The following is a 26,336-nucleotide window of genomic DNA, read 5'->3' as shown; positions in this document are numbered from 1 at the left end:
GTCTTCGTGCAAATTCTCCACAAGAAGAGATGGAAAAGCCACCTTTGACTGTTACATTTCCACGTGAAAAAGTTTTGCATAATTTTACTATTTCCTACAGGTACACGTATTTTGGATTTTTTGCTAAAATAAATGAATAAAAATTTATCCAACTTCCTCTTATCTTTCAAGTAATTGTGTTATTTTGTGTACATGAAATCAAGGATTCAAATGTATCATTTTCTGCTGAAATGCTATTACTCTGGCCAGAAAATCCAAGCAAAGAACAACACACAGATGTATAACAACCACCATTCTCACAACTGTTGATCAAAGTTTTAGTCTGCTGAGTTGTATCACTGGGAGATAAAAAAGTATTCAGTGAAGGCTGAGCATTTCTTATTTTAATCATTTCATTATGCTGCTTTCCTTTAATAAGCAAAGTCACTGCCTTTCAGTCCATATTGCCCAGTCCAAAATGTTTTTAACGTAATCACAAAAAGCACTATACACATCTCTACTACATCTCTACAAAGTAAGGTTCATACTACTTATGTAAAATAGTTTATAAAATAGTTTAATTTAAAGTAAAATGGTTTACTTATATATACTACATACAACTTAGAAACAAAACTGTAATAATTATACCTTGCATTAGCAGCAGAAAGGACTTGTAAGACATTACCAGATGGTTTAAAAAATCTATTAGGAGCTGAGTTATTAATATATTTATCCTTTGCCTGAAAAAAGTTAATAAAATCATTAAGATGCCAATTTTTATAAATTTATTTCAAAGATCTGTAACAATATTAATTAATAAGAATCAAGAGATTTTATGAGGAATAGGAGTTTTTTATGTGTTTAGCCAGTAGGCATCTCAACCAGTAGTTTGGATTTTTATAATATCTCTGAATAGGAAACAGAACCATAGCCGAAAGCAGTTCCACAGCCAAAGGGATTACTTTTTTCTGTTTAGCCTCCAGAACCACCATTAGGTATTACTTCAGAGGATGAATTAGGATGATATGTACAAATGTAAATGAAATGTAGTCTTGTACAGTCTCAGGTCAACCATCCCTGAAATGTGTATAGTTAATTGAAACCCAACCACCAAAGAACACCAGTATCCACGATCTAGTATTCAAACCTGTACAGAAGTAACTGCCTTTACTAGGATTTGAACCTTAGAACTCTCGACTTTGAAATCAGCTGATTTGTGCTGTCAAGTTCATCACTAAGCCAGCCCTGTGAGCTTACAAAGTGGTTACCATCACACTAGGCCCCAATAAGAAAGCAGCTACCCTTAATAGAAGAGTGCAGAACAAAACTACAGATTTAATTACAATAGTTGAGCCAGCTACTTCTCCACTTCATCCAAAAAGAAGGATGAAAGATTATGGAAAATGGAAGGTAACAGAAGTGGATGATGGACCTCTGACAATCAAACTAGTTTGCCATCTTATCCCAAACCCTTAACATCAATATTTGCCATTCAGTTTGGTAGGGTTTGTCCAATCTAATGCTAATAAGTTGGACAGTGTGGTTATGTTCATGTTACATCTGCTAACATAAGTATTCAAAATAAACTAAAAGTTACTGCGCTATTAACTAATTTTGCACTTGGGTCTTGATAAGTATTGGAGACTAATATCATAAAACAGTTGTCAAAATATCTGAATGACATCGTATTGATAAATCTAACCAGCAGATAAAGTAATTATCTATTCAAAATATATTGAACTACTGAAAGAATTAAATAAATACTAACAATTGTCATTTTACTGTTAATTTTTTAGCTATTTGCAAATTTTATTCTTGAGATTTATAAACAAAAAGGAAAGGAAAAATCTTCAAGCTGAAAAGTAATATAACTTGTTTTGAATATTTTTATGGAATGAAATGTCAAAGTAAACTTAGACAACAAAAATAAATATAGCTCAAATATATATCTCAAAGTCAATAGTATAACAATGACATAATCATTCATAAATATTACAATCATCCAAAAATGAAAAATGCATTTGCATAAAATTGAAAACATAGAAAGCACTGTGTAAAAATGCTTTTTATGTTAAAAATTATGCTTTTTATCTTCAAATTTTTTTGCATTTGTACACAAATCCTTAAATAGATTACTACCATATTTTTGCATTTATACATTGACCCAAGTTTTTCAAGGAAAAAAATAACATTTGAGTCATTGATTTACACAAAGATTACATTCTGGAAGCTTTGGCAAACTTTGATTCTTAAGTCTATCGTGGAAATTTTATTAATAAGCAAATACACTGCTTAAAGTAAATAATGTTAGTTACCATTAAATTTATCAATCACAATGATAATAATACTGAAAAAACTATCACTGATCACAAAAAATAAAAGGAATACTTATTTAATTAACTTTGTACACATTTGTGAAGTTACTTAATTATTATAAAGTAACTATAACACAAATCAACATGAATTCTACATTTAAAAATTCATTAAATGTTTTCAGCATTTTAAGATGTAATGCTACATGAGAATACAGAAAATGTTTGTTAATGAGAACAAATAAAGGCTGTGTTCCTCTTCTGAGAAAGGATGTACTAACAATGTGGGTGGCTTTGAGAGATTTAACTTTCTTATCTCAAAATTTATATAAAGAGAGGAACTAACATTAGCAAAGGCAGAAAGCACTTGTAAGCAATATGACTGAGTAGTACTACAATACTTGAATACCGTTTTAACATATTTTGGTACACAGATTTTGTAGCAAAAGTATTAATAATGTTTACCTTTGGGTGTAATACACACAACGATTTTTTTAAGAGCATAATGTAGAAAAATAATCCGTAATAATATTTTTATATTAAATATTAAAACATCAAACTAAATTTGGATGAAGTCTATATATTCTTTACTTAACCCATCTTATCTTTATTACTTAATCTACATTTTGCTGTGCTCTGATGCACCGGTCGTAAAATGATTTCTCACTGATTTCTTAGGTTTACAGATGCTTCTAAATCATATATGTGATTTTTGACCCTCAGGTATGTTTATTTATCAAAATTTATGAAATTTTGCAAAAATGCAACTGATTTTAGCTTACCATTTTTTTAATATTTTTACGAATCTAAATAAAAACTAAACAGCACAGAAATTAGGATACAATACAAATGAAACGTTTAAGTTTCATTTCACTATACAATGAATAGATCAAGTTTATTTTTTATGGTAATAAAATGTTTTGGGTGAAGTCCTACTTTACACTTTTTACGTGAAAATACCACTGTAGTTTTACACTATCGGCAACGAATTCATGTATTACTTCCATTTTTTCAAGAAGATGCTTATCAAGTGAGGGTCACTGAATTGTTGCAGTTGAAAACACTGTTGGTCATCCAAGTCTCTGCATTTGTAGAATAGCAATTCCTTCTGTGTTAATTGCCTTTGATGATAATAATGCAATAACTACAAGTCATTAAAATTTAGTGTTCTTTGTAGATGTATTGATAAAGCCTCCACGAATTTACTACAGCTACATCAAGAAAGTTTGAAAACAAGGGCCACCACCACTGTTTTCCTTTCATTGTTATTCAATAGTTGCTGACACCATTTCCAGTGAATCATCCTCACCCATGTAGCGATAGTATTGCCTGATCAGATCTGGCTGTTGAATTGAAATTGTTTCACCTTACAATACCTGCTTACATTATTCAGAGGTTCAGTAAACTGAAAATTTGTTAGAGTAACAGGAGGGTTGTCATTCCACTTTGTAATAAAAATTGAATTGGTGATATTAAATTGATAACACTGGGGAACAAAAGAGAATTTTTTTTTGTCTCAACATTTTAATACTTTCTGCATTCTTAACTACACAAGATTCAAATATTTGACTTGCCTAGAAAGAAAGAAATGACGATTTTCTACTATATTTCGCCTGTGGAGCATCCCTCTTTGATGGTCCAACAATAATTGGCCAGCATATTAGGATTCCATTTGCCTTAATACCATAGATGAAATCTCCTGATGACAGTGTTCCCTGTGCTCATCGTTCATTGTGCCAATATTTTCCGGGAAGAAATCTAGGTGCAAGTGCAGGAAGTGTACTTTTAAGGACATATTACAATCCAAACTTTTATAAGATGTTATAACATCATTGACAATATCACAGTAATTTCCTCCTTTCGATTTCCCAAAAAACTCATTTTTGAGTAACATTTTTGAATGCTTACCAAGCTGCTTTCTCCAGTGGATTCAATAGTTCCTCAAACCTTTCATCATGAATTAATGATCGTATTTGTGGACTCGCACATATTCTTCCTTTAATTTTTATATCACTAATTTTGGGAAACTTCTGTTTAACTACATGAAACCAGAACTACTGTCCTTGGCCTGTCAAAATTCTTCATTAATCCTAGTTTGATATGTAATGGAGGTAGATACACATTTTTAGGATTTCACAATGGGTCATGTTTCACATTTTTCTGTTCAGGAATGAGCGATTTGCGTTTAGGCCATTCTTTTCTAATGAAATGGTTCTTTCTGTCCCTACTATCCCAATCACACAAAAAACAACAGTACCCTGTGTTACCAAGCTGCAGACCAAGAAAAAGTGCAATTACCTTCAAATCACTACAAACATTCCATTCATATACTGCACAATGAAGCTTTTCCAATATAAATTTAACATTTTCATACGAGGCTCAGATAAATGTTTGTACATGTCTATACACATCTGAATCTGCACAACAGTAGCAACGCTACCCTTTGAGTTAGCTCATTTAACATATTTACAATGCTCTAGGAGATTTTACTTGACAATGGTCAAATGGACAATGAAAGTTTTAAAATATTTTTAAAAATTAAAATAAAAAACTGGGTGATGGAGAAATTCTGAATACATATTTGATAACAGGATAAAAAGCTGCATTAAGTACACCTATTAGTAATCGTGAGACAAAACTCATGTTAATCAGTATAATCGTACGTCCCACGAGGTTCCTTACACAAAGAATGAGAATCTTCCAAAGGGCAGTTTTAAATTTTATTTTCATTAACTTTTCCATTTGTGAAAAAGCACTCCTTCAATAAACAATTTATACAAAAAAATTTATCAAAATATATTCTGTGCTTTCTAAGATAGTCACAATGTGCAAAAAATGTTCCAACTTTAGCACCTAATCCAAGGGCAGAATCTACTTCTGCTTCTTTTCCTTGATAAAGAGAGAAGTTGAAAAGGTATCTTGTGAAGAACATAAAAATCATACCTAGTAGCCAAAGTGCACACAGGTTTATTCTTCATAAACATTTCACAAGAAATACCATATTTGCCAAAGTTTTATTCAGAATATTAATATAAGGCTGCACTGTGTTAGTGTGATGAATAAACCTTTCAATAACAATGAATCATTCTGAATATTCATTGCTGCTGAAGCTGCAAAAATGCAACATTCATTTTTCTCTGTCTAGATATAAACATAGTAAAAAACAGATGGTAAAATACAAAGAAAAACTAATACTATTTTTGAGTACATAGCAATAAATTAGAATAATATTGTACATCGGAGTATATTCTCATAAAAAAAGCAAAAAATGATTAAATTTCGTGAACATAAAATACATATTACTAACAAAAACATATTTTCTATTATTTAATAATATGCAAGATTGTTATTAAAGCAGGCTACTTAAAAACAGAAAACAAATATTATTTCATGTAATAATATATAAGCTGCATTATCGCAACTTCAACTGTATTTGAGTTAAAGGAAATTAACATATTTTTATTCCATTTACTTAAAGGCAATATTACATACCTCAATTAAATTTTTCAAACTTTCAATAGTTTCATGTGCCATAGCTAATTCAACCTGAGTATCTTTATGCCTAGCCATTTCAATATTCAACTGATGTTTATAATTTTTACTTTCTAATTCAACACGCCTAGTGAGCATCTAAAACAAAAGTTTAATAAATTAATTAAGCTTCCCTTAACTATCAAGAAAGTTGTTCAAATTTAGATTTAATATTTTACAAATATTATTTCACAATTTTTTTAACGCAAAGCACAATTTACCAGTCATAAAATTTTATTACACATTCCTTTACCATAGCCATTTCACACCTTTAAATGACTTTAAAGAAAATTTGTAGATAATTTAATTTTTCTCAGCTACCAAAACCAGATAAAAAGATTACATCTTTTCAACATGTTATCCAAAGTCAAGGTTTCTGAATAAGTATTGCAGTTTAAGCTTTCTAGTAGATAAAATCAGTGGTTAATTTTATAAAAACAAGAAGATAAAATAAAATAATTAAGATCAAGGAAAAAAAAATAACTCGAACATGGATAAAAATATTAAATCATGATATAAATGTAGAAAATTTAAAAGTGTATACATAAAAAACTCACATTCTTATCTTTGTAAGTGTTTATTAAACTTTTATTATTATTGCAAGTTTTTATTATCTAATTCCACCTTTTCAATATAAAAGATTATATGGCACTACCTGAAAAAATGTAAAAAGACCATCTTCATAACATTAAAATTAGATATAAATGACTCTGATATTAATGAACCAAATCCAACAGATGTAAGGTGTAAAAAGACGGGCTGTGTACTAAAACAAAATTTATAGATGGAAAAGTTTCTAACTCTACACAGTATGAAATTTATTCACAATAAGCACTCAAACAGACCTTGAAAAACCTACTTCTGTAACTGACTTTCCTAAAATGTCTGCAATATCAGAGAGAGAATGAAACTACTTAAAACAATATAAGCAATTACAGAAACCCTCTACAAAAAAATGTGTTCTTTAGGTCATTAGAATCATACTAATAATGGAGTTTCTTGGTGGGTAGCTGCAACTTCTGTGCATTTAATAGTGGCTACTGACCAAGAAGTAATTACATCTCAATAAACATAAAAATGTAATAAACAGTAATTTAAAATTGGTAAAAAGTAAACTTACTTGTATTCTTTCATTTTGTTCTTTAACAATATCTGTTAGATCTTCAACTTGCTTTGTAAGTTTTTCTCTAACACCTAAATGTTTATCTCTAGATAATTTTACAAGATGTCTATTTTGCTCTTTCAGGTTCAATAATTCCAAATCACGTTGACGTAACCTTTGTTCTAACTCACGGTAACTAGCTTTCAACTGTAATAAAAATTAATCAACCACTGCACTAAATAAATTCTCTGAATGTGTAAAAATAACATTATTGATTATCATACTGAAGTATTTTACCAAATTATTTTGTATACTCAATTATTAGATCATATTTGACAGTAATTGTAATTATTGATAATATAAAAATATACCTTCAATAAGAATTGATTATTTGACTTTATCAAATGTAAAATCAGTCAGTCAGCCAGTCACTCAATTAAGCTTTAAAAAGCTGCATCGTTTAGTATTATAATCTTTTATTATTACTAATTTTTTTTTCCTATTCATAGGAATAATAACAATAATAAGAAATAGAAAAGTTAATTGGCAAAAAACGGAAAATAAATACACCCTACATTTTGTGTCTAAATATAAATTGGGCTTATGTAAAATTTAAACACTGCATGACCAAATTACAGTGCATCTGGACTTTATCAACACCAACCAACAATGCATCCATTTAACTTATAAAAGTGGGAAAATTGTCAACCAACAATTTACAATTGAAGAAAATGAAATAAACTATCTGGTTTTTTTTTTTTGTCTTTAATGTATTTAATAGAAATGCTAACATAATATTTTCACCATCACTATGAATGTACAGTTTTCCTACATTAGCGAACTTGTCCTTGTTTATGGTCTTAATCATTGCAAAATAAATATTAAAAAAGATGAGAGAGATAATAAAATAGCAAAAGAACTAGCAGACTAAATTTAATTATAACTAAAAATTGTTTACCAAATACAAATAGTACAATAATAACAATAATAATTTTTTTTTGAGATTTATTAATAATAATAAAAAAATAAAAGTGTTTAATATACAATACATGAACAGCTGTAATAATAGTAGCTTACAACCATTAGACTGTCAAGTCAACTCAAACAAAATTTAATCAATTTCAGATAGTTTTCAATAAAAACTATAATGCAGGAAAATAAAAAAATTAGATATATCACAAATCTTGAATTGAAAATCATTTAATTAAAGAAATATTAGTCAGAATCTTCATACCTATGATTGGAGATAAATTCTCTAAAACAAACTTAAATTTCATAATTATATGTTTTTAATTATTTAGGATATAAAGAATTTTGCAAAAAATTCATTGAGGGAGGTAATGTTGTGGTACCAACATTGGTTTACATATACACTGAACAATTTTTAAGAATCTGTAGATACTTTTCTGATAATTGAACATTAAGAGTACAAAGCATGGCATTTGATATTTAACATTTTTGCATAAAAAATTTGCTGTTATACAACATTTCATATTTCATGTAGAATATTTGTACGGCAAAGTATTACTATTATTATTATTATTATTACTCAACAACAACAACAATCACAATTAACAACATATAAAATCTATTATCTAACTTTACAAATATTAGAAGAAAAAAATAACTTTTCTTCCACAAGAATATTACTATGAAATATAAAATGAGTAAAATTAAATAGATTTGAGAAAGTATGTACAAAAAGTTAATTAAATCAACAAATTTTTCATTTTAAATCATGAAATTAAATAAATATAAAATTTATTTATACATATTTATAAAGTATAGAATTTTTCCTTTGTAACATGCTAACTGTGCTGGAGCCTTTAAACATACAGCTACTTATGAATTTTCTTACAACAAAATAAATTGATGATTTAAAATAAATTATTCATTTAATTCCATTTAAAATTAAAATATTTTGATTTTGTATGATGATGCAAAGAAACATGAAGGTTATAATTAAAAAAGAATACATTCAGTGACTATACTTTGTAATATACTTTGTATAAGTAGATTAATAAGGATTATATGTAAATTATAAAATAAATTAATACAAAAAACTAACAAATATTTATACTAAATTATAGGTTTGAATATGTTAAAAAATGTATAATAGAATTTAAAATTGTAAGTATACTAAAAAAAAATCTTAAAAATATAGACAGTAAGTTCTACATAATAAGTTTTCCTGTAGCAATTTTAAGAACAGGATTAGCAAAATCCATTGTGTATATATATACAGAATGACATGTTCATCTGATTTGTCATTTTATCAAAAACGACTATACCTGAACAAACCTCGTAAAAAAACCTTGAGGTTGTATTGCATTCTCTGTTTTGTTCCCTGTAATAATTTTTCTTTAAAACTTTAGTAATATATTACAAAGTTACAGATTTACATGTAATTTAATTTTACTGCATACTACACATGGTTTTAGGTAAACTGAGATGAATCAAAACAGGGAAGGTGATTTCATGCAATTAAAAAATAATATTTTCAATAAAATTTCTAATAATACATGTTAAGTGGTATTAACATATGGTTGTACAGACCTGACCTAAGTCACAAGTCAAGGTGATTCAAGGAAGAGCATTTCATACCAGGAATGTGAGAAGTGAAATAATTTTCCCATTGCCTTTTTCATTTAAATAAATGGTTGCGTATCAGAGTGTCAAACCCACCAAAATGCAGTTTTTTTTTTTTTAATGTTAAATTATTGTGTAAAAACAATAAAATTCCAACACAAAATAAAGTAATTTCCACAAAAGGCTTCTAAAAGTCACCATACAATTTTTTCTTCATTAACATTTTGTAATTATGTTACATTTAAAGTTCAAGCCCTCTTTTAAAGGGAGACATAAAAAGCTAAAACAATTTTCTAAGAATATTACTTTTTCTTGTTTAATTTATTTTTTCATTTAAAGACAAAAATAATTAATCTAGTTATAATAAAATAATATGAAAATATAGAAGATTTTACATTGAAATATTCATTAACCATACAACTTAGCCACCATTATTAACTACTTAAACAAAGACATGCAAATAAATATTAAAACCTGCTTGTACTGAGTAGATATCACTCTGATTTCTTCATTATGAGACTTAATCAACTGCGGTAATTGGGCATTGTCACCTTCATACTTCTTCAAAGCATTATCTTGCCGTTTCTGCAAAGACTTCAATAACCTATTCTCATTTCTAGTTTCCTATGAAAATGGAATTAAAAATAAGTAACGCATTTTTAAATAACTATAAATAATAATATAAGTTTAATTATAAAAAGTAATGAAATAATTACATTTACTTTTCATATAATAAATGAATTGAATAGGAATTATTTAACGAGACTTTCCAGAAGATAAACAGTACTGCATTATTATCAACATACCAATTTACTATGATAAGAGATGTCACTTATTACAAAGTAATATTATTAAAGTGAAACCTTATTTAGGTGAACTAAAGAGAATAGAAGATTGTTCCAATTGATATAGTCCTAAAGTCCTGAGAAAATCCAAGAGATGGCACTCGTAGTATTGAAAACGGTTTACTTTTAGTAAACGTCATTTGTCAGTAGAATGCAGTTAAAGTTTCAACTGTATCCATCATCTGGTTATAGTCGACTGAAGCAACAAGCTATTATTTATTTGGAAAGATGGGAAAAAAGTGAGTTTCGAGTGGTGATTAAACACATAATTAAAAGGCTTAACACCGAAAGAGATCAAAGCTGAGTTGGATGAAGTTCATGGCACATCTTCCTGTGTTTTCAACTGTTTACAATTGGGTAAATGAGTTTAAATGTGACCGTACATCCACAAAAGATGAACATCGTTCGGGATGTCCAGTGGAAATGACCACCCAATAAATGATTAACAAAGTTCACGATATGGTTTTGAGTGATCGACGAGTCACAGTGCGCGAAATAGTTGAGGCCACAGGCATAACGCAAGGTACAGTGTTTTGTATGAAAAATTGGATGTGAAAAAATTTTACCAAGATGGGTGCCGCATTTGCTCTCGGTGGAGAATAAATGCAATCGTGTGGTCGACTCTGAGGCTGTTTTGATGTTTTTCCGCGGCAATCCTGATGAGTTTCTGCGTCTATACATAACTGTGTATGAAACAGAGATACACTACTACACTCCAGAGACAAAGGAACAGTAAAAAATGGTGGGTTTTTGAACAGGCTCCGAAAAAGGCGAAGATTGTGAAATCGGCTGGCAAAGTGATGGCCATGGTTTTTTTGGGATGCATGTGGTAATATCTACGCTGATTTTTGGAAAAAGGAAAAACAGTAACTGGAGAGTATTAAGCATCATTATTGCGCCAGTTGAGCAAAGAAATCAAGAAAAAAAGTCCTCATTTACAAAAGAAAAAGATTCTTTTCCATCAAGACAATGCACGGGTGTACAACTGCGCAGTTTCAATGGCCAAAATTATGGAATTAAAGTTTGAATTATTACAACATCTACCGTATTCACCAGATATGGCCCCCAGTGATTTTTATTTTTTATATCCAAACTTGAAAAAATGGTTCGGCAGGCAATGATTCACGTCAAAAGTGGAGGTCATCGCCCAAACAAATGTTTTAAGGACCTACAAAAATCCTACTTTTTGGACACTTAAAAAAGTTGGAGAAATGCTTGGAAAAGTGTAGAGTTAAAAAGAGATTATGTTGAAAAATAAAAAAAATCTACACAAAATAATTTGTTTTTCCATGTTTTTCTAAGGACTTATTGAATGACCCTCGTAAATATTTTATGAACACAAAATTTTTAATTTGTGTTTATTTATCACAATATTTTTATTTAACTTAAAAATAAATGAGTTTTAACTATACAACCAAAAATGTATTAAAAGTTATTTAAAGTACTATGCTGTATTTCAGAAATATGAAGTGTTTTTATTAATATAAAAATTATATAAATTATTAATTTTTAGTATAAAATTAAAAAACCCTTGACCGTTCTGGGTAAGAAGACCAACTTTTCATTTCTGATGCCCTAACTATTTTGCAGTCAAAAACGCACTGATTTTCATAGTATAACGTACTATATATGTTCGATTAACAAGTTTCAACTTGCTCACCACCGTGCTAAGTATGTATGAAAAATACACACTACAAAGTATGATGTCAACCTTAAAGTGGTCACGTAACTGAATAACAACTCAACCAATCTTCATCAAATTTTCACGTGCACAACTTCAGATATACTACTACAGTGTATCTAAATTTCAATGAACTAGAACAGGTAGTTTTTTTTAAGCATTAAATACATATATGCCTATGTATAAAATTTGTATATATACACACACAAGGAAATTACATTTTAAGTGAATGGTATTTTTTTAAAACACAAAACACTCAAAAACCTATAGATTTCAGAATAAAATGCATGAAACTTAAATTTTATAAACTTTACATAACATTTATGCATACAATAAACATGGAAAATTAAAGAATTAATATTAAATCCAGTACATACAGGTAAGTATACTGGATTAATTTAGTTTGTATAGACTGCATTTAAGAAATAATAATTTGCTGTAATTCTAATGAAAAGATTACTAATATATATATATACTATATCATATATAAGCTGGCACAGATGTCGCTAAACTTTAACGGCATTTTCATAGAGTTTAAAATTCAGCCTTTCTCCAGTTACAAAGTTAAAAATAACTTTTAGCTTTACAACAAACCATTTTTTATTTTATCTAAAGAAAAAAAACTATATATATATATATATATATAAAAAGTTATAAAAAAATTGTTCTTTATTTAACTCTGCTAAGGTACTATGTTTTGGTCAGTTAAGGTATCATGCTTAAAAAAAACTACATCAAATTACTTCTAGGGAATATTTAGATAAAAAATTATTTTTCTTAGAAAAAAAAAATGTTTAATTTACTATCCCTTTAACAAAAGTTGAAAACCATTCTTCTCCAACAATGTCTTACAGAGAAAAAATGAATAAACAGTAAAGGTGAATAAAACTAATGAAATAAAAAATTACAAAAATGAATAATCTTTAATTTCTAGAAATATGTAATTTTTTAGAATTTTAATGGTAATATTTTTAATACAAAAAAGACCTTCGATTAAAAATAATCTTTGAAAACACACACTTTTTTAAGGAGTTGATTTTAATAACATAAAAACCATACAGCAGTGAAAATCTCAAGCCTAACCCTACTTCAAAACAACACCCCCGTAAACTGACGAATTATTTTTCCAAGTACACAAGCTCTCACATCAAATGTCATGACTGTACTGTTCCTGAGATTAAACTGGATTCAATTTTTTCTGAGATATAAAACAAATACAATTGAACTTTTGTATATCGAACCTGATTCCATAAAAATTTTAATGTATAGAAAGATTCAAAATATATTTTATAAATAATAACTTATATTACACAATATTTAGAAAGTCAATTCTAAATTAATTTTCTCTCTTAATAAATATTTACTACAAAGAAAAAATAAATAGTACTACTTCTCATAAAGAAAAAGATTATATTTGAAAAGTTATATGTTGCAAACCTCTTGATTAAAAAACTCATTTTTATTTTATAAAACTTGTGGTTTTTGTTTTATTTTTGACAGTTTAAATGTATTTATATAAAATCTCTAGAAATTTTGGAAAATTTAACATTAACAGTGCACATTTCCCTATTTTTGCAGTAGCACAGTTTTAAGATTCTGTAACTTTGTCGATAGTTACCAATAAAAAAAGATTTCTACATAATTAAGAAAAGTTTTTTATTTATTATTTATTTTTATTTTTAAAAAATGTTTGCCAATATTTCAACTGTCAATAAAGACAGAATTTTTTTTAAATTGAACAAGATATTAGCATTCTACTGTAATTACATCCATTATTTCAATAACCAGCAGAATAGAAAAACAGTTTCAAAGTAAAGAATTTTCATTAAAACATTATCAGCAGTTTTAATTAAATTTTTCTTTCATTCACAGTCAATTTTCCATTAGAGTGAAGTTATACACATACCACAATAATGTCACTATGAAACATAAAAAAAACTTTCCTACCTTTATCGAAGCCTAAATAGAAATTCTTTTAAATGGCTGTCATACTGAAACCGAATGGCTGACTGAAAAAATATGTACCTAGTAGACAGATAAAATTCTGTCTTGTTCGTCCCTTCATACAGTAGCTACCAAGAGGCTGGATTTGGGCAAAGTGAGAGTACGATCGATATACCCTGGTGTTACTTGTAGACAACATCATATCATCGTAATAACCCTGGATGCCATTTTATTAAATCTTCCATCATTATTTGGTTCTTTTAAATACTTTCTTCTTACAGTATCATTATTACAGGGATACAATATTAATATTGTATTAAAATATCTATACACAGAAGAATTTTTTTGTATAAAAAAAATAATTTTTTCTTATCAATAACCAGAGTGATTTAAAGTAACTTCAATATGAAGAAAATTTTGATTTCTTGACTGTATAGAGCCATTTACAAAAAAAGTTTATAGAATTCTCTATAAAAATTTCAGTTTGGTTTACAGATGTAATGCACCCCAAAACAATGAAGGTACAAAAATCAGAAGGTTATTTGTAAATTTTTACCTTCCATCTGTAATATACTAACAACAGCAAAGAAAATAATACAAATTATTCAATTTATATATTTTTTACTCAATTTACTACTATAATTAGTTAAATTATTAACTCACATGAAGCTGGATTTGTGTTTCTTTTAATTCATTCTGAAGTTGTTTAACTCTCAAAAGTTTAGCAGACATAATACGTTGAGTAAATGCACTTACATTTGATTTTGAATTTGGGTGAATTGAATAAGCACTAGCAGCATAAAAACTGCTGGAACGGTAGGGATTAGGTGAACCTACAATAAAACATTTTAATATAAAAAAAATTGTATATATAAAAATAAAATTGTAATTATTAATATTTTAATGAAAAATTGACCTAATAATTTTTTTTACTTATAACATATTACCTTCAGTCACTTCTTTTGCCATCATTTGAGTTTCCAAAGATATCATGATATAAATACGAGGATCATGCAGAAATTAAACACCATTTTTGTTTTATAACAAATTTATTGTAATAAATTTGCATCATTATGCATCATAATCTACATTTTCTAAGCAATTTTTCCACATAATCACCACCTAAGTTCAAGCAGTTGTCAAATTGTGGTACTAGTTTTTATATACCATCGTCAAAGAAGTCTGCTGCCAATCCATTAAGCCACTCAAGAACAGCTGTCATTACTTTCATAGTGGTTTCCACCAAGAAAATCCTTCAGTTTTGTAAACACGTAGAAATTGCTTGGAGCAAGATCTGGACTTTATGGCAAATGATCAAAAACATCCCATCTGAAAGCTTTGAGAAAATCACAAGATTTTTTGTGGCATATGGTAGTGCACTAACATGAAGCAAACAAACTCCATGAGAAAAGACTCTTGGACAAAGCCTTACATACAGAATTCTGCATGGAATGTGCAGATACATGTTGACAAAGATGGTTTCTTTAATCACCAAATTTTTGTTAAGTGTACATTTAACATTAGAGTAGAACAACAGAGTCAACACACAAATATGAAGAACAGAAAACCTTAGAGAAATGGCCAACATATTTTAGGTTTACCTAAAAAAAATGTATTTATTGCTATTTCCCACAAAAATATGTACAGATCATTTTTTTTCACAAACACACAGTATTTTTTTCCTGTTTAGCCTCCAGGAATTACCATTCAGGTATTACTTCAGAGGATGAAATGTAAGAGTTAAATGAAGTATAGTCCTGTACAGTCTCAGTTCAACTACTCCTGAGATGTGTGGTTAATTGAAACCGAACCACCAAAGAACACCGGTATTCATGATCTAGTATTCAAATCCGTATAAAAGTAACTGCCTTTACTAGATCACTGGGACTGTCAACTTCCAAATCAGCTGATTTGGGAAGATGTGTTCACTGCTAGACCAATCCGGTGGGATTAAACACACAGTAACTAGAGCACTTTATCTCCAATAAGTGAATGGATAATGCCTCAACTTGAGGAAAACACTGGAAACTTCATTCTTGTACAAGATGGAGTTCTGCCTCACAGGACATAGAGGTTCAAAAATCTAGATGAATATAGGGGAATCCCACAGGGTTCCGTTTTCAGTCCCTTGCTGTGGAATCTGGTCTTTGACGGATTTGTGGGTATGACAATCCCAGGCTTTCGCCAATGACCGTCTCATATTAGTTTGTGTAACTCATAATGGCAACTATTAGTGCAGGCGGCTTTGTCAACCGCAGACTGCTGGATGGACATGCAAAATTTAAAGATTTCTGTACCAAGACGAATGTTGTGCAGCGTATGGCACTGCACTTAGTCCACTCACACTGTTACATAAGCTCTAGAAGCTATTTCGGATAGTGGTCGCTAAACTGTTCATGGCTCAGTAGCCGTTTGTGGCACAGAAATTTGCTTGTATGCTTTAGGGTGACTGAATGGGGTGCTGGCAGGAGAAATGCCACGCAAACCAATCTGGATGAATATCTTCCAAGAGGTCAGATTAGACATGTAACTGATGAAAACAGGCATTCATATATTGACACCAAGAAGCTCAGATTAAATGTGTTTATACTACTTTTTGAGGATTTTTATAAAAGCCACAAAAAAAAGATGAAGTCTTTATTCCCCCTCCTGCCACTCTTTATGTAGCTGACCTAAAATAACATACCACCCAGTGGGCTGCAACCAGTTGAGTTGCTATAGTTGAGAAGGATAAGCTTTCACATATTTTGGATGATTAGATTACCATGTTGATATCTGTAACTCACAGTGACATACAGTAATGTGCAAATTAATTCAAACACAGGGAATTTTTTATTTATATTTAAGTTATGACTACACTGCTTGACCACAGCCATTCATTCTTTAAATGGTCTGTGTAATGTGGAATTATTGTTCTTTAGTTATTTAGCAATTTTCATGTTATAATAGTGTTTTGTAAAAGTTTATTTCGTTACTTTTCAAAATTATATTTTTGTATTCTTTGTTCGTGTGTCTTGAATATATAATAATGGACATAACTCCCAGGATGTGTTCAAAAATTGTTTCTCTTTCTGAGCATATCAGTATGACACAACAACAAATAGCTTCTTAATGTAATGTTGGAATTAGAATAGTGAATGCTATTTTAAAACAATTTAAAGAAACTGGCTCATTTTCATCTCAAAGGAAAGGTAAATGTGGCCATAAAAGAAAAACTACTCCAAACAGGATCATTATTAGTAAGAAAAAGTAAACTTGATCCTAGATTATCTACTGTGAACATAAATCTAGAATTAGTGGTCAGTGGAACACATTTCACATGGTAACTGTCAGAAGCTGACTTCTTACAGTTAGATAGAAAGTTCATCTGCCAGCTGAAAAGAAGCTTTTAATACCAATAATGTTAAAAAAGGCTCATGTGAGACAAAGCACATACTAACTGGACCAAAGAAGACGTGAAAAATGTCATGTTTTCCTAAAAGTCACATTTTTATGTTCAGGGACCAAGGATTCCATACGTTAGAAAAGCATCAGATGAAAATACATCACTGGCTAATACCCAACCATCAAACATACCAAGAAAAAATGTCTTGGGGTTGTTAAACATTTGAAGACCCTTCTTCATTACCTCCAGTATAGATGGTAAGCTGAAAAGATGGATATATTAATACTCAGAAGGAAAGGGTTATGACACATCTTCAAAACAAATTTCTACAAGGCAACAGATTGTTCTAACAAGATTTGATTACCAAAAGAGTGGAAAAATTTTACAAAGAACGAAACATTCAAGTGCTCCTCCTATTTTAGTAAGATTTTGGGGGATATAAATTTAAATAAATAAATATGAAACTGTTTAATACAAAACTCCTTTTTTATTAAATTAGACAGTGGGTTCCCTTCTAGGTAACAGTTATTGTTATCTGGAAGGACATTAGGTAGTTAAGATTACATAAAACTAAGTATATTTATTAAAGCTAATATCAATATCGTAACTAAAGGAAAAAAAACAGGTTTTAAAATATATACATATATAATTACTAAAATAATTACCAAACAATGGGCGGAGCTGTTTTTTCTTTTGCAGTAAGTTAGATGCATGTCGTAAGTTTGGTTCTCCACTATTACCACTTCGGCTTGTTTCAGATGCCCTATCAACAAATGCAGGTAAAATTTAAATATATAAAACATCACATTAAAATTTTGGTATGCTGATATGTAAATATCAGTAATTAAACACTGTTGGTAGGAACTATACCAGTTTCACTAACATAAAGAAGAAACACTCTGATATTACACTAAACTATTTTTTTTTTTTACTACAGTGGGACACAACTGCTTACTGACACAATCAAAATCACAGGTACTTATTGGTTATGATATTCGACCTATAATTTTAAATAAATATTTTATATATCTGCAAGAGCTAAAGTAACTACGATACTCCTTTTACATACAAGACATATTCAGAAAGTAGTTTCCAAATATGGGCTTTAGCATGCACTTCATATACACTACCTGTGAACCGCCTTCATATATTACCTACCTAAGATGCCACTGTGGAAGAACAGTTTTTGCTTAGAGTATGTTCTATAATTTCAAATGTTTCTATAATTAACCTACTAATTATTAAATACAATTTTTTATATATATAGTTTGCTTGTTGATTTCTTGCTGTAAACAAACAATAATGGCTGATCCTTAATGAGATCTTAAAGAGACTGAGTTTTGATTCAAAAGAAAAGTCACAGTATATTCCGTGGAAATATTGTGCAACTTCAGGGAAATATAACGTGTGGCTTAATCCAGTGTTCTAAAACCAGTGACAGATACAACAAAACTGAATCCAAAAATGGCGAGCAGGATTTCATTTGGCACCATTTTCAGTTTCAAAATACATTTTAAATAAAATCATACCTTTTTTTGAGAAATAGTTATTTATATATTTTAAAAATTTTTTTGCGTTTGGTTGGGCAGAAAGTGTAACCAACTTAATATTGTCTTTCATTCTCAAACCTGTCTGGCCTGGCACCCTCCGGCATCTTACTCCCTGAAGGAGCTCTTCACAGGGATGTAACATGTAACTTGTCTAATATATTCTTGACGAAGTTTTCTCCTGCCCTCCTTTAACATGATACCCTGTGTATCCTTGGGATGGAACATGCCTTCTAGGCCCAAAGTATCGAGCATCTCCTCACGCTCCCCTCCAAACCACAGACAGCAAAAATAAATATGGAGACTCCTCCTTGTCACAATCAGGGCATAGATCCATATAATCTAGACCAAATCTGTAACCTCCATGGGCCACCAGGAACTGTGTTCCCAGCATGCCATGTGTTCTCCTGTACCAACTTCTAATGTTGCCAATAAGGCGATGGGTCCAGCGGCCCTTTTTTCCTGTTCCCAGCGCACCTACCAGACCCCAAGTAGCTCCCCTTCAATCTGCGATGATAGGCGTTTTTTGTGCCCGTGCAGGAAAGGTTGTTGTTCTCAGAGCCTCCTCCCTTTGCTGTGTGACTAGATCTATTGGCATGACCCCTGCCAGGACCTCGGCCACCTCCTTTGAGATGGTCCGGTATACTGCTATAATTCTCAAGCAGCATTTTCTATATACCGCCTCAAGCTTCCTTTTATATTTTGTCACGTCGGCCCATAGCTTGGCCCCATAAAGCATGGTGGAATATGTGACTCTGGCCAAGAACTTCCTGCGATACTGTCAGTCCTCCAGTGTTTGGTAGGAGGGCAACAATTCATTTCATCATCCTCTCTGATTTGTTGGTGGTTTCTATGGCATGAATGCCGAATTTCATTCTGGAATCAATCCACATTCCTAAATGTTTTATTGCTGGCCTTGAATCGATCTTTCTATTCTCTAGCGTTAGTATCAGTTTTGGTCTCCTCCTTGCTCTGGAGATTGCAACCACCTCAGTCTTGTCTGGAGCAAGTGACAACCCTGCCCTATCATCCATATATTTATCGCCACGTATGCTTCACTTATTTTCTCAGTGGTGTTTCACTGAGTGGTAGCCTCTACCACCAGGGGGGCAGAATAAGATGCTAGCAGTTGGTTCAGTTTATCCCAGGGTGATGGATCACCACAATCAAAAAGTATGCTTGTGACAATGCTTGATCTCAATGCACCTGCGGCAAGGCGAAGAAAAGCGTGATGTACAGCATTCAGCATCTTAAGCACGGTATGGTGCGCTGAAGAGTAGGCGATACAACCATAATGCTCTTGGTGGAAGTCACTTGTTCTGGATTTAAAGAAACATTCTTTAAATGCCAGGTAAGCCAGTGGTTCACCATTCTCTCCATCAATTTGCACAAAATGCTTGTCAAAGAAATAGGTCAGTAGTCTGAAGAGAACAAACCATAAATACGCATTAGGGGATGAAGTGCCGAATGGGGAAAGTTTGAGAGCATACAGAGCATATTCATGGGAAGGTATTCCATGAGTTTTTTAATGCATGTGACAAATTTTTAAATGTAAAGGAAGCATATAATTCATCAACCGAGTCGCACATTTTTAATGGTAATATTTCCATTTTTATCTTATATCTCTGAAATTCATTAGTATATGATGAAGTTAGGGAAACCAAACGAAAACAATCAGCCAGGTTAGTTGCGACTTCAGAAGATGACATAAGCAGTTCTCCTTCATGAATAAGGCCGAGGATAGACTGTTTCTGGGATCCGTAAATCTGCACAAAGCTTCCTCCATACAACAGACGTAGGAGTAGTCCATAAGATGGAGTCTACATAATTCCTCCATGACTTTTCTCCTATGAATACACCATAACATACTGCTCTAGTTCTACGATGCAAATCTAGATGTTCATTTGTAGGTCTGTGGTATACAGTGCCTGCCATCGTTTCCTAATCATGTTTTGACAATCATCATTCCACCCAGGATGGAGTCTTGGATTTCCTGATGTTTGTGTAATGAATCTACTAGCATTCTCGAGTAAAAGAGGTAAGTTGAAGTAGGGCGCCGCCAGTACTATTGTCATAGGTGAAGCCTATTTTTTCATAGGCAACATCATTTTATAGAGTGGGTATTTGGAAATTGGTTCTATGCTAAGAGAAACATCTTAATACTGATGTTAACTATATTGAAAAGTAGTTCAAGTACTATTACACCTTTCTAGTAATAACATTGTTTAAAAGTAAACTATATTATTTTTTAATATTCTAAAAGAACATGGCTTGAAATATACTATACTACAGATTCAATTCTTGCTTTTTTAAATAAATATTATAGTTTCTATTGATAGCATGACAAAATACGATAAGGTAATTATTTAGAAAGATGAAGTGCATTCACACATATGTGCCACTTTATTTAGTTTTTGCCTTATAACGATTTTAGAATAAAAAAAGTTGCATATTCCCATAGTGGTGAGGGTAATGTTTTGAATTTGAATCAATATAGGAAAGCAAAAAGAAACTAAGAAAGTTGTAAGCAGAGAAAAGAGTTCACAGAAGAGCTAGAAAGAGACTTGCAAGGGAATAAGAAAATGCTGTTTGGTGTTATTAAAAATAAAATAAATGGGAGAGAAAATGCAAAGTTTATTAAGTACGATCTAGGAAATTTGATAGTAAGGAAGGCAGAAATACTTTGTACATTGAAAGAATATTTTAGTGAACTCCTAAACCCAAATCGATTGGAAGAAAGAAGGGGAAAAAGAAAAGAACAGTGGAGAGGGGGAGTGAGGAAGGACAAGGATGTTACACAACAATGAACACCAGGAACTGATGAGGTAAGCACCATCTTGGTGAAGGCTGCAGGAGTTTGTGGTTTACAATGGTTGTATAGACTGTTCACTAGTATATGGAAAATAAAGGTGATTCCAGATGACTGGAAAAAGGAAATAATAATCCTCATATTTAAAAAGGGGGACAAGGTGTTGTGTAGTAATTACGTACGTATTACCTTACTTCCACACATGGTAAGGCTATCTGAAATGGTATTGGAAAACTACATCAGAAGAACTGAGGGAGGGTCAAAAGAGGAATAGATGGAATTCAGATATGATAGATTTGTTACACATATTTGTGCTAAGACAAGTAAGTGAGAAAAAGTGGGATTATAATAAGAAATTAGTAGTGGCATTTCTAGACATAGTAAAGGATTATGATAGCATGCATAGGGAAGTTGTGTGACAGGTACTAGAAGAAAGAAAAGGGGACATCCAGATGATTAAAGTTATGTGTGAGAAGAGCAAAAGTTGTATAAGGACAAGACTGGGAAGGTCAGATTGGTTTGAGATAGAAATGGATTGAGACATGGAAGTGTGATATGTCTACTTTTGTTTATAATAACTACGGATGGAATCTTCAAAAAAGTTAAAAAGGAAATAGCAGAAGGAGCATGCAACTTGTTTTTTTGCGTGATGGAGAAGATAAGAAGGGATAGGGTAATGAGAAATATGATTAGAGAGGAGCTGAAATTGGGAAGTCTTGTTAAGTCAATTGGAACATCACAGCTCAGGAGATTTGGACATATTGAAAGGGTAGATAGATTACCAAACAGAATGATGCATACAGAGGAAACAGGCAGAAGACCAAGGGATAGACCGGGAATGAAATGGATAAATATGGTGACGGAGAAAGTGTGCAAGAGAGAGGATGTGCTGAGAGTAATGGAAGAGAGGTGGTTCTGGACCAAAGCAGGTGGAGAAATTTTGTAGAAGGCCCAGTCCAAGGAAACTTGGATTAAAGGCAATTGAAAATGATGATGATTCTCTTATGTTTACATTTTAAAAAAGCCAATTTGATACTTAACTTTGAGCATTAGGTTACGTTACGTTGATATTGTACATAGTCCAGTACACAGAATCAATAGTTACTAACCAAATCTTAACCAAAACTTTAATAAACTACCTTCAAGAAAATGTAATATTTTGATTCTTCATTTTAAAATCTTTTAAGTAAAAAAAAAATTGATACTTGTGTATTATAATGGTGCCAGTGTCATTGGGAGGTTATAACCAGCGCGACAGGTGGTGAGTTTAACTATATTCTACTTCTTATCAGTAAGACATAAAATAAAAATACTTGTTAAGGTATCTTAACAAATACTTATTGTGAACTTATAAGTAAAATGTGTGCATTTAGAATTTGGGATCTCCTATGTTGTGAAGGGGAAGCTGTTAGATTTTTGCAGGATAGGTTAGGTTAATTTGAATAAATAATTCAATTTCTAGTTTTTCATTTCTACTTTATTCCTAACAACTTTCAACAGCCATCATAAATTTACAAAGCTATTTTATATACTCTTCCAACCATAGTGGGACTGTTATAATGCATAAGTACCAAAAAATTACTATTATTATAACAAAAATATAGTAAAATTTAAAAACTATGGTAAAGTGTCAATTTTTTCTTGTTTATTGATAATTAACACAATGACCATGTTATGGTTATTGTATTACTTAATTATCATTGTTGTGGTATTTGTTACTACGTTATAATAAATTATTTAAAAATTGCTATCAATAAGTAGACAAACAACCTAATTGTAACATAATACACAAATAACTACTAATTATCATTTATCCACCTTAATAAACAAAATCTTAATATATCTGATGGAGAAATTATACTATAAAATTAATTTAATTCAAAAACTTGTTACAAGTTTGAAATTTAATATTATACTTCACATATACTACAACACATCCATGTCTCTCCATTAAGGGCATTTGGAATTTTAGAATTCCTATAATTGTTCCTAGCATTTCTTATCCAAAATTATGTGCAGTAAAAAGTTAAAAAGATTTATAAGTAAAAAACTAAATAAACTTCTCATATAAGAATCTAATCAGTAGTACACAAGATTTTTTATATAATAATTCAGAATAACTAGATAGCCTGCCACATATATTTAAAGCAGTATTTAGACTAATATAAAGAAAATGTTGCATTGCGCTATGTTAGTTCATTTAAAGTAATATTTTTCATATTTAGAGCATTTGTAAATTTCATATAACTCAAGAAAAGCACAAAGAAGTGGTGGACTATCACTACTTGATGAAGAAAAAATGCAGTACATATCAGCTGCTATGCAAAATAAAACCAAGTCCATATGAAAATTGGTTTAACGATTTGTGGCCACCTCAGCCAACCAGATTTTTACTTCTGGGGTTATGTAAAAAGTAATATTTATCAGAGAAACCACCACAGCCTCCAGGTACTTCAAACTGCTATTTGTGATTTCACAAAGAACATTCCACATGAACAACTTATTCTTCAAGAACAAGAAGAAATGTATGCAAATATATACAGATGTTCATGGGAACACTTCCAACTACTTTAAGGTAAACCGAAGTTACATATCCTTGTACTAGTCCATGACAGGTGTATAGTTACTTTTCAAACAAACTGTATTTTCAAACCAAGGCTGGAAGGATAAATATTGTTATAATTGTCTGTGAATGATAGTGAAGGTATACTGATAAATTTATACCAAATAATTCTTAAAGATAAAATAAGCTTACATTTATAAATTGGAAGTAGACAGCTTAAAAAATTGCATTGCCAAAAAAATGTATCTTTTCACGGTAGATAATCAAGAATCATGGTCCAAATAAAAAGATAAATATATCCTTCAGCAAATAGAAAATAAGATTTACTAACTCATCTTGAAAATGTGTTAAGTCTTGAAATTCAATGCCAAACAGTTTTAAATATTAAGATTTAACACCAAACTAGTAACTGTTTTGGCAAGACCAATGGAGGATACACAACTATCAATATACAAACTAGTGTTAAATAGTTTTGGTCTTTTTATACACAGGATTGTTTTAAAATCTCAAGAAAAAGATCATCTTCCATCCTCTACTTTGCTGTATGTAATTGTAAAAAATATGGGATCAAAATATATGGCAATGAAATAATTACACATAAATAAAAAAAATAATTTTTATGTAATTACCCATCATGTAAAAAAAATTTAATGTGTAATTACAGATACTATTTTAAATTAAAAAAAAAAATGATATAAAACAATAAAAAATATTTACACAAATGAAATAACTTTTCTGGTGAATAATACAATTTATCCAATCAGTTAATTTTGGCCTCACAATTCCATAAATATTAAACAACTTCTAAATAATATCTTCCACTCACTGGTAGCAATGTTTATACATAAAATAATATTACAGCCACCGAATCAATGGTAAGTATTTAAGCATGTAGATAGCAGCACTCAACTTTAACCTAATAAATAAATTAAATCTCAGGCAGATACCTTAACAATGTAACAAATACAAGAATAATATAATTAGGAAAAAAATGCAAAGTTTTAACTCGAAAGAATTTACTTACTCTTACAGATAACACAAAATAATAAATTAATTTCAACAAAATAAAAAAAAGAATATAAAGAAATACAAAGAAAAATAAACACATGTTAAAATATCAAAATTCAATACAAAAACAAACACAACTTGCTCTGAAATTTACATATAAATTTCTAATCAGCTGGTAGCAAAGAAGCTGGCCCAACTCAATTTACACAGCAAGATAATTTACCAACTACAAAAATCACTGAATCATACATTCAAAAATAGTATGGCCATCAACAAAAAAAAACCTACAATTTTTATAGCTTATAAAAATTACAGTACTATACAAACCTTAAATCATCTTTAGCTTCTCTTGTTTTTAATTCAGAAATATCAGTAGTAACTCTTAAGATTGGTGAGGTTCTCTGCACTTGTGTTTCAATAGCATCCATGCTTATCCATTCACAATAATCTTAACCTAAAAGAAAAAATTAATTCATAAATTACAAATTTTCATTTACTTTCCATAATGACCAAGATACGGTACAAGCTTAAAACTGACAATGACACTGAAAAAAAATTTAACATATAAAATTTTCACAGCACTGATAACTTTAGGAAAGATGTATAAGGCAACGAAGAGAAAAAATAGCAACCTAAAAAAATATATTTATTTATGTAATTAAACTTACACTATTATCCCTGATGTATATTTAAAATTTAATTAAAAAGAAAAAACCTCAAACTATTTTTCAAGTAATTAATTCATTTTCAGTTTTATTATGTATATACACGACTGAGCATTCAACGTTTAAAAAACTTCATGTGGAACTCTTCCCAAAATATGACTTAATTTTAATTTTAAAGAAATTTAAAATTAAAAGTAAATGCCATAATTATAACCGTTTAATAAATTTAAGAAGATGAAAAATTTAATATTGCTATTAGTTAGTCACACTGTGCAGAAGTTGTTTACATTCGCAATCCTTCAGTCCTGTCTTCTGCTACAATTTACAGTGTTGGCAACAAAAACTTGTCACAAATATTTAATTAGTATTTACTACA

The 26,336-nt window shown here is 30.3% G+C and overlaps 1 protein-coding gene across 3 annotated transcripts in view; it reads right to left on the bottom strand.

Moving 5' to 3' along the window:
* LOC142331522 (uncharacterized) overlaps positions 1-26,262 on the bottom strand; it is a 33,456-nt gene extending 7,194 nt beyond the window's left edge. Inside the window, exons 1-8 of one of the 3 annotated variants that reach the window (XM_075377497.1) lie at positions 25,964-26,262; positions 25,623-25,749; positions 18,034-18,131; positions 14,647-14,816; positions 9,988-10,137; positions 6,943-7,131; positions 5,784-5,921; positions 628-719 (exon numbers count right to left, since the gene is read on the bottom strand). In XM_075377497.1, the coding sequence (XP_075233612.1) occupies positions 628-719; positions 5,784-5,921; positions 6,943-7,131; positions 9,988-10,137; positions 14,647-14,816; positions 18,034-18,131; positions 25,623-25,723 (938 nt within the window). In that variant the 5' untranslated portion in view covers positions 25,724-25,749; positions 25,964-26,262. Of the gene's footprint in view, positions 1-627; positions 720-5,783; positions 5,922-6,942; positions 7,132-9,987; positions 10,138-14,646; positions 14,817-18,033; positions 18,132-25,622; positions 25,750-25,963 lie in introns of those variants that run through there. The other 2 variants (XM_075377498.1, XM_075377499.1) reach the window with 2 other exon arrangements.
* Between the last annotated feature and the right edge of the window lie 74 nt (positions 26,263-26,336).

Source organism: Lycorma delicatula, chromosome 10 (genome assembly GCF_047948215.1).
Source record: "Lycorma delicatula isolate Av1 chromosome 10, ASM4794821v1, whole genome shotgun sequence".
Lineage (NCBI taxonomy): Eukaryota > Metazoa > Arthropoda > Insecta > Hemiptera > Fulgoridae > Lycorma > Lycorma delicatula.
Note: the sequence above shows the minus strand (reverse complement) of the source record. Positions and strands in the feature narration are given on the sequence as shown.